This window comes from Rutidosis leptorrhynchoides, chromosome 6 (genome assembly GCF_046630445.1).
Source record: "Rutidosis leptorrhynchoides isolate AG116_Rl617_1_P2 chromosome 6, CSIRO_AGI_Rlap_v1, whole genome shotgun sequence".
NCBI lineage: Eukaryota > Viridiplantae > Streptophyta > Magnoliopsida > Asterales > Asteraceae > Rutidosis > Rutidosis leptorrhynchoides.
The window spans coordinates 34293101-34307602 of NC_092338.1; the positions used below are offsets into that span (position 1 = coordinate 34293101).

The 14502-nt window shown below is 34.7% G+C and overlaps 1 protein-coding gene across 3 annotated transcripts; it reads left to right on the forward strand.

Moving 5' to 3' along the window:
* The first annotated feature begins 5506 nt into the window (after positions 1-5506).
* LOC139851982 (pleiotropic drug resistance protein 3-like) lies at positions 5507-14199 on the forward strand. 3 transcript variants are annotated; one of them, XM_071841191.1, is made up of 26 exons: positions 5507-5525; positions 5763-5888; positions 6845-7073; positions 7178-7301; positions 8122-8207; positions 8305-8389; positions 8506-8665; positions 8787-8863; positions 8961-9014; positions 9103-9193; positions 9271-9572; positions 9659-9940; positions 10128-10441; positions 10535-10695; positions 10782-10885; positions 10968-11121; positions 11211-11342; positions 11417-11490; positions 11579-11911; positions 12003-12293; positions 12378-12461; positions 12573-12706; positions 12825-13052; positions 13183-13354; positions 13491-13745; positions 13830-14198. In XM_071841191.1, exons 3-26 carry the CDS (start codon positions 6994-6996, stop codon positions 14094-14096), a joined length of 4044 nt encoding a protein of 1347 aa, XP_071697292.1. In that variant the 5' UTR covers positions 5507-5525; positions 5763-5888; positions 6845-6993; the 3' UTR covers positions 14097-14198. The 3 variants fall into 3 exon arrangements, with proteins under 3 accessions (XP_071697292.1, XP_071697291.1, XP_071697290.1); XM_071841190.1 differs by lacking the exon at positions 5507-5525 and having other exon boundaries at positions 5640-5888; XM_071841189.1 differs by lacking the exons at positions 5507-5525; positions 5763-5888 and having other exon boundaries at positions 6688-7073; positions 13830-14199.
* Positions 14200-14502: the final 303 nt, after the last annotated feature.

The window sequence follows — 14502 nt, forward strand, 5'->3', positions numbered from 1 at the left end:
TGATGATTCGGTCTTTTTCTGATATTCTGGTAATTTAACAAATCAAGATAGTGCTATTACAATTTCTTTCTTAGAACATTAACTATGTTCATTCCGAAATGTATACCTTCGAATTCTGGACCATTATTCGCTTGACTTGAAGGCGGGAAGAGAGAACGAAAGCATGAAGCTTCGAAATGTAACGGAGAATAAAAAGCCCGATAAAAACACATAAATTTACAAACCGTGTATATCAATGAGTATAGCAATATAAAGACACGGGAGAATTAAAAACACTATAACCCCAAGGTAGTGATAGAAGAAAATAACTTCCTCCGGTGGTAGATGAAAAAGAAGAATAACAGATATGAAAGTTAGGAGTATATCAAGAATCAGAACTGGATGAACCATTTTCACAATCTATTAAGAAGTATGAAATAAGGAAAAAGATTATAGGAGTGGTGAAAATAAATGAAACGGAAGAGGTCAATTTATAGCAAAATATCAGACATAGCAATCGAGGCAGATTACGCATATAATCAAAGGAAATTTTAATTTCCTTAAAATTCGAAGAATCAAATCTTATTAGATTATGAAGATTTTCTATTCCTTAAATTCCGGAAATCAATCGTTACTACGTCAAGAGTTAAGACGAATCTCTATTCCTTCATTTCACTCTATTATGATAACTTCTCTCATACGCTCCGAGTAATTGGATTGTTTTATCCATATTATTCAACGGTGATAAAAATTCTATTTATCAACTCATATTCGTCATGAAAACAATTTTATTGTTAGCCATGACGACCTTACTCAAATTTCGGGACGAAATTTCTTTAACGGGGAGGTACTGTGATGACCTAAAAATTTCTGACCAAATTTAAACTTAATCTTTAATGTTTCCGACACGATAAGCAAAGTCTATGAAGTTGAATCTCAAAATTTTGAACTATTCAATTACCCTTCGATTGTTCTCAATGATTCGCGAACAATTATATGTAAATAGATGCATATACTATAACTTGAAAACTTGACAAACTGCTGAGTATATGATACTGTGCATTAAACTTATTGGTTTGATTATCCGATTGATATATTTAACTACGGAGTTAAAAGATTATGCCAAACAATTGATATTTATTGAGTCCTTAAGGATTATGATATTATTATGGGTCTCTGTTGTGAGGTCCACGTTGATTTGGGAAATCATTCATTTTTAACGGTATTCGGAATAAATGGTAAAGTGTTCGTTTAATTAACGTAATTTGGACACATACAATAATAAGGAATATTAACTGTTGGAATTAGATATATGAATAACTTGCGATATGTATTTTAAAACGTGTTTATCAATATTGAAAATATATATTTAACAATACGATAAAATATAATATTAACTTGGTCATAAAAACGAATTGTTATTATATATATATTAACAAATAGCGAGACGATGATTTATAGAAGTAAATGATCAAAATACTCGAAAGTTTAAGATATACTTTGAGTTGTATAGTTTATGGATAATTTAAGGCTATATTTTGACAAAGGTACGTGACACGAAATGTAAAATACAAATTTGTACGAAAGGACATTTGAAAAACCGGAACCGGGACATAAGTCGAGTGATGACGTACGACTTATCGGAACAAAAATTACAAGTCAACTATGCATGTGAATTTAATATAATATATAATTAATTATATAAATTAAATATATTATATATTTTTTATAAAATTATGTCGACAAACAAAAAGTTAAAAGTTTGTGAGCTGGATCAGAGGGCCATGCGATCGCATGGCCTTGAAGCACAAATCCCATGCGATCGCATGGGGTACTTTTTCAGAAAAGGTTCTATAAATTGCACGATTTCAGTTCTGTTTTCTCACACTATTAATATTACTCCGTAAGTATTTATTATTATTTATATTATTATTATTATTATTATTATTATTATTATTATTATTATTATTATTATTATTATTATTATTATTATTATTATTATTATTATTATTATTATTATTAATATTTTTATTATTAAGATTAATATTATTATTAATCTTATTATTAATTAGTATTATACATAAAATACTACGACGAGGTCTTGAGCGTGTCACTTTCAAAATGGTTTTCAAGCGGGATAGAGCTAAGAAAATTATGGGTAATGTTCGGGGGTATAATTATGAATCAAACCTAGTGTTTATCATCTCCGTTACGTCTACGTACTTTCCTACAATATTGAATCTCAATATTGATACGTAAGCACTCATATTTTATCTTTTATATATTAATTGCGTATCCATGTCTAGTGCTCGAGTATATATATTTATACATACGTGTATGCTAAATTTCGTCGTTAAACAGTTTATAATGAATCACGAATTAATTACATATATTACTGGTAAAAGGTATATGATATATATGTTTTTGGAAAGCTGGCGAAAAATCAATAACTTTTCATTTAGATATCGAATAATATCGATGAACGGATTAAAAGATATGATCAACTGAATTATGATTAACGTTAATTGAAATTGCTTTTGAATTTACAATTAAGATTTAAACAACTTGTTTACGAGATTGATAAATTGTATTTTTGAACATTACCAACCGAGTAAATGAATCCTTATATAAGGTACGTCTCGTTTTGTTAAACAACTGTCAAAATTGTCTTTTTGAAACAACTTTGGATAACTTTTGTATGTCGATCTCGAGCATTAGGATTATGATACACTATGACGAGACCTAGCTTGGTAGACATTTATTGACTGACATATGCTCTCTAGGTTGAGATCTACGGTTATTTGGTATTCCGAGTTTCGATCACATTTCGGTGAACAACTTTATGTACTGCTAAGGTGAGTTTCATTTGCTCCCTTTTTAATTGCTTTTGCAATCTATATTTTTGGGCTGAGAATACATGCAATTTATTTTAAATGCAATGGATACAAGTACATACTAAATTCTACACTGAGTTTAAACCGAAAATCCCTTAGCTTTGGTAACTAGTAACTGCCAGTTATAAGAACTGGTGGGCGCGAGTAGTAGTATATGGATCCATATGGCTTGATATCCCCGTCCGAGATAGAGCACTAGCCTTTTAACGGATGTATGCTATTTGAGAAGCGTACACGTTGGTTTGCGTGTATTATTAAGATGATTATACAAAGGGTACAAATTATATATACGTTAAGTTTAGTTACCAGGGTGCTCAATTTCGTAGAATATTTTGATAAACGTTTTTCTGGATGAAACAACTGAAATCTTGTGATCCACCTTTATGTACAGATTATGCAAAACATTAAAACTATGAACTCACCAACCTTTGTATTGACACTTGTTAGCATGTTTATTCTCAGGTTCCCTAGAAGTCTTTCGCTATTTGCTTATATGTTAGACAAGCTATGTGCATGGAGTCATACATGGCATATTTTTCAAGGAAACGTTGCATTCACCAAATCATCACCATGTATCTTATTTTGACTGCATTGTCAACGGAAGTACTATTGTAAACTATTATTTACGGTGATTGTCTATATGTAGAAATCATCAGATGTCGAAAACCTTTGATTTAAATATTCATTTATGGTGTGCCTTTTCAAAAGAATGCAATGTTTACAAAACGTATCATATAGAGGTCAAATACCTCGCAATGAAATCAATGAATGGCCTATTGTCCATATGGACTTGGAGCGATCGTCACATAAAGCAAAGCCTTCTCGGCTTGACTGAGAGCACCGAGATGCCTTAACCGGGACCAACCTGCCGTCAGTACCGTCACGGCGTTCCATCCCGGCACGAAGATATTCTCCCGGGACAAACCCGTTGTCCCGGAGAAAGTGAACTACCCCGGAAAAGACACTCTGTCCCGGAATGATCACCTGATAACGGAACGAGCATGTAAGCAAGTTGCATGCCACGTCAGCTCGCAAATCTACGGAAGTTCGTTAGGATCTGTTATCCCCCACGAAAAGGACAGGTGCCACGTCACCCCTCGGGATTGACAAGGTTCGTTAGAACCACGAAAGGGACATGTGCCACGTCACCATTCCCTCCTAAACATCTATAAATACGTAAACAAGATCTTTCATTCAAACAACACTGGATGCATTAATGTTACTCTGCCCAAATCAATTGCGGTAACATCACTCCAGTCGTTAAACCAATTCCGGCCGGTGCTCCGATCATCGTCGGAATTAATCCTCACTCTTAGATATTAGCTTATTCGATTCCGATCGAATAAGGCTAATTCAATCGATTGTTTTACACCCTTGGAATCCAGATTCCAAATCGGGGTTTGCACAATTATTGGAGTTAAAACATTCGACTTACTCTTTTTCCCAAATTAAGCACTCAAACCCAAAATCTAATCACACTTAACGATTTTGGTTTGATCATTACAGTAATCTTTTATTTTCATAATCAACCCATAAATTTTGGTTAATTCACAAGTGTTAACTAAATCGGCGGTTATAAATTTGGTTTGTTTATTTCATTGGTTATCTAGGTTAGTATGGTTATATGTTAATTCGATTTTTTTCTCACTCCTAGCCTCGACCCCCACCATTGGCTACTGTCCGAGATCACCACCAACAGGGTGATAAGGGAAGTAGCTGATCAAATTTGATGGACATGAAAATGGGTGTGAAATTTTATCCATGTGTTCATTGACTTAGATCACGAAACCGAATCGAATCTTCTATTGAGAACCGAACAGATATTTTATGGTACGGTCATGAGTTCGACTTTTTGCTATAAAATGGAACTCAAGGCGGAACCGAACCGAATTAGTTTGGTTCGGTCCCGTAACATCCACAATCAGAGGCGAACTGATATTTTATGGTTCGGTCCTGAGTTCGACTTTTTGCTATATCTTGAATTTTTATAGCAAAAAGTCCGAATTCGTATGCATGTATTTTAATACGTATATATGTATGTATTGATGTGGATGATAAATTATCATCCATATCCGATTCACGAAATATTTTGATCATGCATATCCATATTTTGATCATCCATATTCATATTCATTTATCGTCCATTTACATCATCCATATTCATTATATATGGATCCGATCAAGTCAATATTCATGAATGGAACATCCACATTCGTAGTCCTCATCTCATTTCCTTTATTTTATTTGGTACAATAACTCGGCAATAGAGCTGCTGCTCTCTTTAGAAAAATAATCGACGTGTTAACCGCTTCCATCAAAATGAGGGCTTTATGGGAAACATGAAATATAAAAATACGAGTGATTCCGGCTAAAATTATTTTCCTGACACCTCCTACAACTCAAACTAATTCCATAAAAATGATTATCTGATTTTCTTTCTTTTCCTTTTCCGTTATAACCTAGTCAATCAAAGGGTTTAATGAAAAGATCAAAACAAGCAGAGAGATTTGGGAGTTAAATGACAAGCCCACATGTAATTACACTACGACCTCTGCTTATAAATACATTCAAAGTTTCCTAGTCGTAGTCTTGTAGAGTGTACATAACTCTCATACCGCAATTTTAAAAACAACAAATAATTCATTTTGTTTGGTAAAAACTCTTTGATACTAGTCAAATAGTATCAAATATCAAATTCATTTCAAATTCATTCAAATATATATTAAAAAAGGAAAAAAAAAAAAAATACTTGAACCGAAATATGTAATTGATTTGGCAAATTAATTTGATATGAGTTAAATGTGACTTGGATTTGGGCATATCGCCTGATATTCATTTCAAGGGCAAAAATGTGTCGATGAACTAATGATATTTTTCGTAAACCTGCAGGATGTGTGGGTGAAGAGTAATATGTACGTATCCTAAACAAAAGCAGCAAATTAGATTAGATATTGGTTTAAATTTCCTTTTCAATGTGCACACAAGGTGTTTGACAAAATGCTTGCAAGGAAGAAGGTACAAAAGTCGCCACATTAAATACATCAATAATAAATAACAAATGATACGGTGATCCGAAAAGTTGCTGAACCGGCCGGGTTGGGATCTATACAAAGCAGAAACTATAATATAATTTTAAGATGTTTTGAATAAAAAAAATGTAATTTTAGTACCGAAAGAATCTTATTACTAGTATTTAATTTGGAAGATGTCAAGATGTTATTATTCGATGTCCTGCTTCATGCTTTGAAGGTGCCAAATTGGGTTTGGAAAACAATGTTATATTAATTAATCTATATGTGTAGTTGATTGATAATTGGCATGTTCCACACGTATTAGTAAGTTGTGGCAAACCGCATGATACGGGTATAATTCATATGCATATACATATACATACATATATAACTATTACTAATTGAAAGTCAACTCTCTTGAGAATTTGTAACTTAATCTCTCATCATGTGTCCCTACAATTGACCATATAGTTGGTACTCTCTCTCTCTCTCTCTCTCTCTCTCTCTCTCTCTCTCTCTCTCTCTCTCTCTCTCTCTCTCTCTCTCTCTCTCTCTCTCTCTCTCTACTTTATATCTTTAAATAGAGTTGTTTTAACTAATAAAGTATCTTATCTCATCAAATAGTTCATCTTAGTTACTAATGCGTAAGGCATGATGCAATACCTTAGCAACTTATGAAGGGAAATACCCCCTTACATGTGCATGCATATGTGTGCTTTTTTTGTACACATAAAAAATAAAATATATGTATATGTATATACATTATAAATTATCTGTATATATTGGTCTTAGTAAAAGTACCAAGCTTTGCAAAGCCATTTAATATGGCTCAACTAGTTGGTTCGGAAGAAATTGAGTCGCTGAGAGTTGAGCTGTCAGAAATAGGAAGAAGCTTACGATCATCTTTCCGTCGTCGTGCATCATCTAGTTTACGTGCTAATTCGAGTATAACTTCTGCAGACAACCATGATGTAACAGACGAGAATCTTGTTGAGTGGGCTGCAATTGATAGATTGCCAACATTTGAACGTTTGAGATCGTCTTTAATCGTTGACGAAAATGGGAAGAAGGTGGTTGATGTCACAAAGCTCCTTGCTCCTGAGAGGCACATGTTTATTGAGAAGCTCATTAAACACATTGAGAATGATAACCTTCAGTTATTGCAGAAACTCAGAAAACGAACCGATAGGTAAGATTTATGTTGTTCATATACTTAATACTACTATTTAGTTTTTATATTTGATATTTAAATGTATGTAAGCTTAATTAGAGTTGAATATGTTTTAATTATAGAGTTGGAGTTGAGTTGCCATCAGTGGAGGTGAGATATAAGAATCTTTGCGTAGAAGCCGAGTGTGAAGTTGTTCATGGCAAGCCACTCCCAACTCTTTGGAATTCATTGCAAAGTCTGCTTTCTGTAAGTATATAGTTGTGCTTGTTTATATACTTTGAATGCAACGTGGGTCCTGATATGAACTGATGGTAATTTGAAATGGGTAAAATTTTGTTGGGTCAAACTTAATTTCCATTTTCCAGTGAACCTAATTCTAACTCACTCCCTACCGGGAAACATGATTAGTAATAATGTTTTGACAAATGTTTTACTTTTCATCTTGATAAAAAAAAGCTCGACTACAGACAGTGGCGAAAGTATGTAGTGACAGAGGGGGGCAGATGCCCCTAGTCAATCAAAAATTTTAATAGTTTTCATTTTGTCCCCAGGGATTTTTTTTTCCTTGCCCAAAAGTCTCCATATTTTGCCCCTAGAGCCTCCCATTTTTTGCCCAAAAACCTCCATATTTTGCCCAAAAAAAGTTGCTAAGCTTTTAAAAAAAATTTCGCCCCCGGTGAAAAAAGTTTCTGGTTGCGCCACTGACTACAGATATATCATCTGAAACGTGTTATTAATTACCAGAAATATAAACAAAACTAATGGCCGGAGGTCCACTCGGAAGCAATCTCTCTATTCGTCGAATAGAGAGAGGGATGACTTTCACTACTTTTGAGAGTGTTTTCACTCTGGGTGGAGAAATGACTTGTCTTTATTCTCGGATAGGGGAAGGATTGTCTACATCTCACCTCTCTCATACACCACTTAGGTGGTATTGAGTTTTGTTGTTGCTGTTGTATAAACAAAACTAAAAGATCTAGTGATTCAGTTCTCCGGACTAGTGTTTTGTGGATATCTTTCCTTGAATTAATTGTGAAATCTTAACTCTATTATTTGTATTCAACAGGGCATTGTCATGGTACCTGGTTTAAAGTCTAAACGGGCAAATATAACCATAATAAAAGATGTCAGTGGTGTCAATAAGCCGGGAAGGTAGGAATTAAAACATTTCAATCTCTCAAGCCTCATTTATTAATGTATAATTAAAATAAGCAGAGTATTCAAGTTTTGTCCTGTTTATTTCTTTCAGGATGACTCTGGTTCTTGGTCCTCCAGGTTGTGGAAAAACCACATTTTTAAAAGCACTTTCAGGAAACCTAAGCAAATCTCTCAAGGTTTTGCAACTTCCATTTTGAATATTTTTATAAGCAAGATATATAGTTTTAATACTGTTTATATACTTCTTGAAATATTAATGTGGATAACTCACTTTTTTCTTCATAAAAAATAGGTTAGTGGTGAAATTTCTTACAATGGATACAATCTTGAAGAAATTGTGCCCCAGAAAACTTCTGCCTACATAAGCCAAAATGATTTGCATATTCCCGAGATGACCGTCAGGGAAGCACTTGATTTCTCAGCCCGGTGTCAGGGTACTGGAAGGCGCGCAGGTGTGTTTAATTTCTTACTTCATGCGTTTATAAACTTCATACTTATATGATCAAGGTCTAAAGTCTTGATCTGTAAAGGTTTAAGAACTAAATGATGCTTAATTGTTTTCTTCTGATTAAGACATCATGATGGAGGTTAGCAGGAGGGAGAAAGAAGGAGGGATTATTCCTGAACCAGATATAGATACTTTTATGAAGGTAACACATTTATAGTTTTTTGTTCGTATATTCCTTTATTAATAGTAATATGGTGCAATTGTTGCTTAGTGATTTATTGTCATCTATAACTTTATAGGCCATATCTGTTGAGGGACAAAAGACCACCCTTCAAACAAACTACATCCTGAAGGTAATTGTTTTATATGTCCGTTTCTAAGCTGTTCTGTATTTGGATATGCATAAATGTTTCTTTTCCTATCATTAAAATGTGCTTTCAGATCCTTGGACTCGATATATGTGCCGATACAATGTTTGGAGATGCCATGCGCAGAGGAATCTCTGGTGGTCAGAAGAAAAGATTAACGACAGGTAACTTCATGTCAGTGAGTACAATTTCAAATGCTACCTTCATGTACACAGAATCTAACCTCTAAGGTTGTTGGCAGGGGAGATGATTGTGGGTCCTACAAAAGCTTTATTTATGGATGAAATATCGAACGGCCTAGACAGCTCCACTACGTATCAGATTATCGCTTGTCTTCAGCAGTTGGCACACATAACAGATGCGTCTGTACTCATTGCACTTCTCCAGCCATCACCAGAAACATTTGATCTGTTTGATGACATCATGCTGATGGCAGAAGGGATGATTGTGTATCATGGACCTCGCACTAATGTTATTGACTATTTTGAAGGTCTTGGTTTTAAGTGCCCTGAAAGAAAAGGTGTCGCTGACTTTCTCCAAGAGGTAGCATTGTCACCATCTCTCTAAAGTTTGCTACTTTTTAATTATTGAGTTATATTTTATGCAATAAATTATTTTTTAATTCACAGGTTGTATCAAGGAAAGATCAAGCAAGCTACTGGTGTCGAACTGAAGAACCGTATAGTTATATCTCGGTACCCACCTTATCAATGAGATTTAAGGAATCTGATTTGGGTAAAGATCTAAACGAAAAGATATCAAAACCGTTCACGAAATCACAGAGCCATGAGACAGCCATTTCATTCAATGTGTATTCCCTTTCTAAGTGGGCTCTTTTTAGGGCTTGCATGTCTAGGGAGATTCTTCTCATGAAAAGAAATTCATTTATCTACATCTTTAAAACAGTCCAGGTACTTCAAATATACCTTCCATTACTATATTGTTTATTACCAAGGCCACTCAAGTATTAAAACAGTTTTGCAAGGGAACTAAGTATTAGATAATGTATGTATCTGATATTTGGGCAGTCTATACATACATTGTCCCATATTATTACTTCCTAAAATTTCAAATAATGAAATAGATTATTTGTTGCAGCTCATCATGATTGCAGTAATCACTATGACAGTATTCTTGCGAACTAGATTAAAGGCTGATATACTTGACGCAAATTATTATCTTGGTTCACTCTTTTATGCACTCACAATACTTCTAGTTGATGGGTTTCCAGAAGCGGGTATGACAGTTGCAAGACTTCCAGTTTTCTATAAACAGAGAGATTTACGTTTCTACCCTGCTTGGGCATATGCAATTCCTGCTTCCATTCTTAAAATTCCGTTATCAGTTCTCGAAGCCACTATTTGGACGTCTCTCACTTATTATGTTATTGGATACAGTCCTGAACCAGGAAGGTGATCATAAATATTATTTTATCATTCTTCATGGTTTTTTAAGTCTTTTCATCTTTTAAATTGTACAATTTGGAATTATCTTTTGGTTTGTAGGTTTTTCCGCCAGCTAGCTCTACTTTTTGCGGCACACTTCACGTCAGTATCTATGTTCCGTTTCTTGGCATCGGTTTTTCAAACGATTGTTGCTGTTACAACTGCAGGGAGTATATCAATTTTATTTTTGTTAGTGTTTGGTGGCTTCATTATACCACACTGTAAGTTCTGTAAATACTTGCTTATTATATGATATATATGGAGTCCTGTAAAGACTAAAAGATCAAGGGGTGGAAATATTATGCAGCTTCGATGCCTGGTTGGTTAAAGTGGGCATTTTGGGTTTGTCCACTTTCGTATGGTGAAATCGGCCTTGCGGTGAATGAATTTCTTTCTCTCAGATGGAACAAGGTAAAAAAAAAAATTTGAAATGAAATGAAATAAGCTTCAGAGCATATTAATGTACTATATGTTATGTTTTCCAATTACGTAGATGACGGCTACAAACATAACCATTGGAAAACAAACACTTCAAAGTCGTGGGTTAGACTTTGACGGATACTATTATTGGATATCACTTGGTGCCTTGTTCGGCTTTGCAGTGTTATTTAACATAGGTTTCGTCTTGGCTTTAACCTACTTTAAAGGTAATATATTGTGTCCTTTAATATAGTAGAATTTAAACATAGGGAATGGCATGTTTTCATCGTAATTAAGTGTACTTTGAATACTTCAGCTCCTGGTACTCGTGCCATTATTTCGAAGGACAAGCTATCGGAAGTACATGAAGGTGAAGTATCCATACGACATACTAACGGGAATAAAACAACTAAAAGTTACAACAATATTGACTCCGAGCCTTTTGAAGGTTAAGACATTTTTTTTATTCCATGTTGGAACTCGGTGCGTTAATAGATATTAAATAAGCATTTTATGTTGCAGAAAAAATGGTGCTACCTTTTGAACCGCTAACAATTACCTTTCAAGATCTACAGTACCATGTTGAGCCCCCACCGGTAAATGTGTAAATGTATCTTAAATAGTAGATATAATATGATCTTCTAAACTTAAAATGACCTTTCTAATCTTGTCATTTGACATTAGGAAATGAGAGAGCATGGATTCACAGGAAAAAGACTTCAATTACTGCGTGATATCACAGGGGCATTTAGACCTGGTGTTCTTACAGCATTGATGGGTGTAAGTGGTGCTGGGAAGACAACACTTCTTGATGTTCTCGCTGGACGTAAAACCAGTGGCGTCGTTGAGGGAGAGATACGAATTGGGGGGTATCCTAAAGTCCAAGATACGTTTGCTAGGATTTCTGGTTACTGTGAGCAAACTGATATACACTCTCCCCAAATTACAGTTGAAGAGTCGGTCATATTTTCTGCGTGGCTCCGTCTTCATCCCGATATTGATTCAAAAACTAAATACGTACAAAATATCTGTATCAAATATTTACAAAAACATTGTCTACATAATTGCTTTTTGTTTGTAGATGTAACTTAACTAATGACTTGTGCAGAAATTCATAAGACAAATTCTGGAAACAGTCGAGCTTTATGCTATAAAAGATGCATTGGTTGGGATTCCTGGAGTTAGTGGTCTATCAACAGAACAACGTAAACGTCTCACAATCGCTGTGGAAGTTGTGGCTAATCCCTCTATTATTTTTATGGATGAACCTACGACGGGACTTGATGCCAGGTCAGCTGCAATTGTCATGCGAGCTGCCAAGAATATTGTTGATACAGGTAGAACAATTGTTTGCACCATTCACCAACCGAGCATCGACATATTCGAGGCCTTTGATGAGGTAATCTCGACTTATATTTAAATACTACACGAATAATGACAAAAAGAATCTCATGTATTGCCCCATGCATCCTTGTTCCTGCAGTTGATCCTTTTGAAAAATGGTGGACGCATGATCTACTGTGGGCCACTAGGTCGGAACTCATGTAGCGTCATCGATTACTTTGAGGTTTGTTGAATCGAAACAATGCAAATTTTAAATACATATCATATCTCGTGTTCTTACACTTACACGTTCATTTTATTTTACGTTCGCATGGAATTAATGTGTTTGAATCAGAGCATTAATGGGGTGCCAAAGATTAGAGACAACTATAATCCAGCAACATGGATGTTAGAGGTTACGTCAGCATCACTGGAATCTGAACTTGGAGTTGATTTTGGACACATCTATTCTACATCAACTTTGTATGAGTAAGTTGCACCTTTTAGCTTCATCGCGTTTGACAAAACAAAACCATGGTATCAACCCATTATATGCATCCCATTATCCATGTCTACTTTTATTTTGATGTGTTATGTGTTATGTTAGGTGCAATAAAGAGCTTGTGAAAACATTAAGTAAACCACCGACTGGTTCAAAAGACTTGTATTTTCCAACGCGTTTCCCACAAAACGGTTGGGGCCAGTTCAAGGCTTGCCTATGGAAACAATACTTGTCCTATTGGAGAAGTCCCTCATACAACTTGATGCGTTCCCTACATATGGTCTTTTCAGCGTGTATTTTCGCAATACTCTTCTGGAACCAAGGGAGAAAAGTGTAAGTTATAGTGCATTTACGCATTCCTTGTTTTCTTTTTGCGCAATTCTGTTCTTGATAGAGATAATATTCATTCATTATTTATATTTAGTTTGTTCAAACTTTAAAGTAAGATCTTTTCGTGTGACAGACATAACCAGCAGAGTTTATTCACCATTCTTGGTTCGATGTTTGCTGCTGTACTTTTTTGTGGTATAAACAACTCCTCTTCCGTTCTACCTTATGTCTCCATGGAACGAACAGTTCTGTATAGAGAAAGGTTCTCTGGGATGTATGCATCTTTGGCTTACGCTCTTGCACAGGTATCAAAAAAAAAAAAATTTCTTTTTTTTTTCTCCTTTTTTTTTAGTTCTGGAGCAGATTGTGTTCTTATCTTTTGTGGAGATTTATTTGAAATATCATGTATTAAGGATTGTTTTTTATTACCATATCTGGTAGGTGACGATCGAGATCCCTTATCTGTTTGGCCAGACGCTTGTATTCACTTGCATCACGTATCCGATGATCGGATATTATTGGTCAGCCTACAAGATTTTCTGTTACTTTTATACATTCATGTGCACAATGATGTACTTCACCTATCTTGGAATGCTACTTGTTTCGATGACACCGAGCTTTCCGGTAGCCGCCATTCTACAGTCTGCATTTTACACTCTGTTTAACTTATTTGCTGGATTCATAATTCCTAAACCAGTAAGTCTCTAAATTTCTAAAATTTAACAAATTTATGAATATGAAATTGTTCCGAGTCGAACTTATATTTATTTCTTGTTGCAGAAAATTCCTAATTGGTGGATATGGCTGTACTATCTGATCCCTACTTCATGGTCCCTTAATGCGATGCTTACTTCTCAATTTGGCGATGTTAAGAAGGAGATCGAGGTTTTTGGGGATACTAAGCCTGTTGACGCGTTCTTAAGAGATTACTTCGGGTATCATCATGAACAGTTACCGCTTGCATTTGTTGTACTTGCACTATACCCTATTGTTTTTGCTTCTCTATTTGCTTATTGTATATCTAAACTCAACTTCCAGAAAAGGTAGATTTTGTAATCAATCATACAAACTTCTTCATATGTGAATCTAGATTGAAAAATAGGAAATCTTGTATTGCATTTCTTCTTCTATATCCTGCTCTGCTTATCAGATAGTTGATCACATTATCGTATATATTCGGGCCTACCGTGGAATTATTATTCGACATAAAGTTTTGTAATTTGAAATGTTACTATAAATATCCGAATAAACGGAATTTAATGATGCCTAAGTATCTGTAAATAACAATAGTATTGTTGAGCAGCTATCAATCAAATATTATTTAAAAAAATAACATAAAAAAGAAGGTATAACAACATAGACTACTGTACTTTCCGTAATTAAAGTTGTTTATATCCAAAACATGAATGATATAACGCGAGCATGACGAATATGTGATAAAAATGTACCAGCT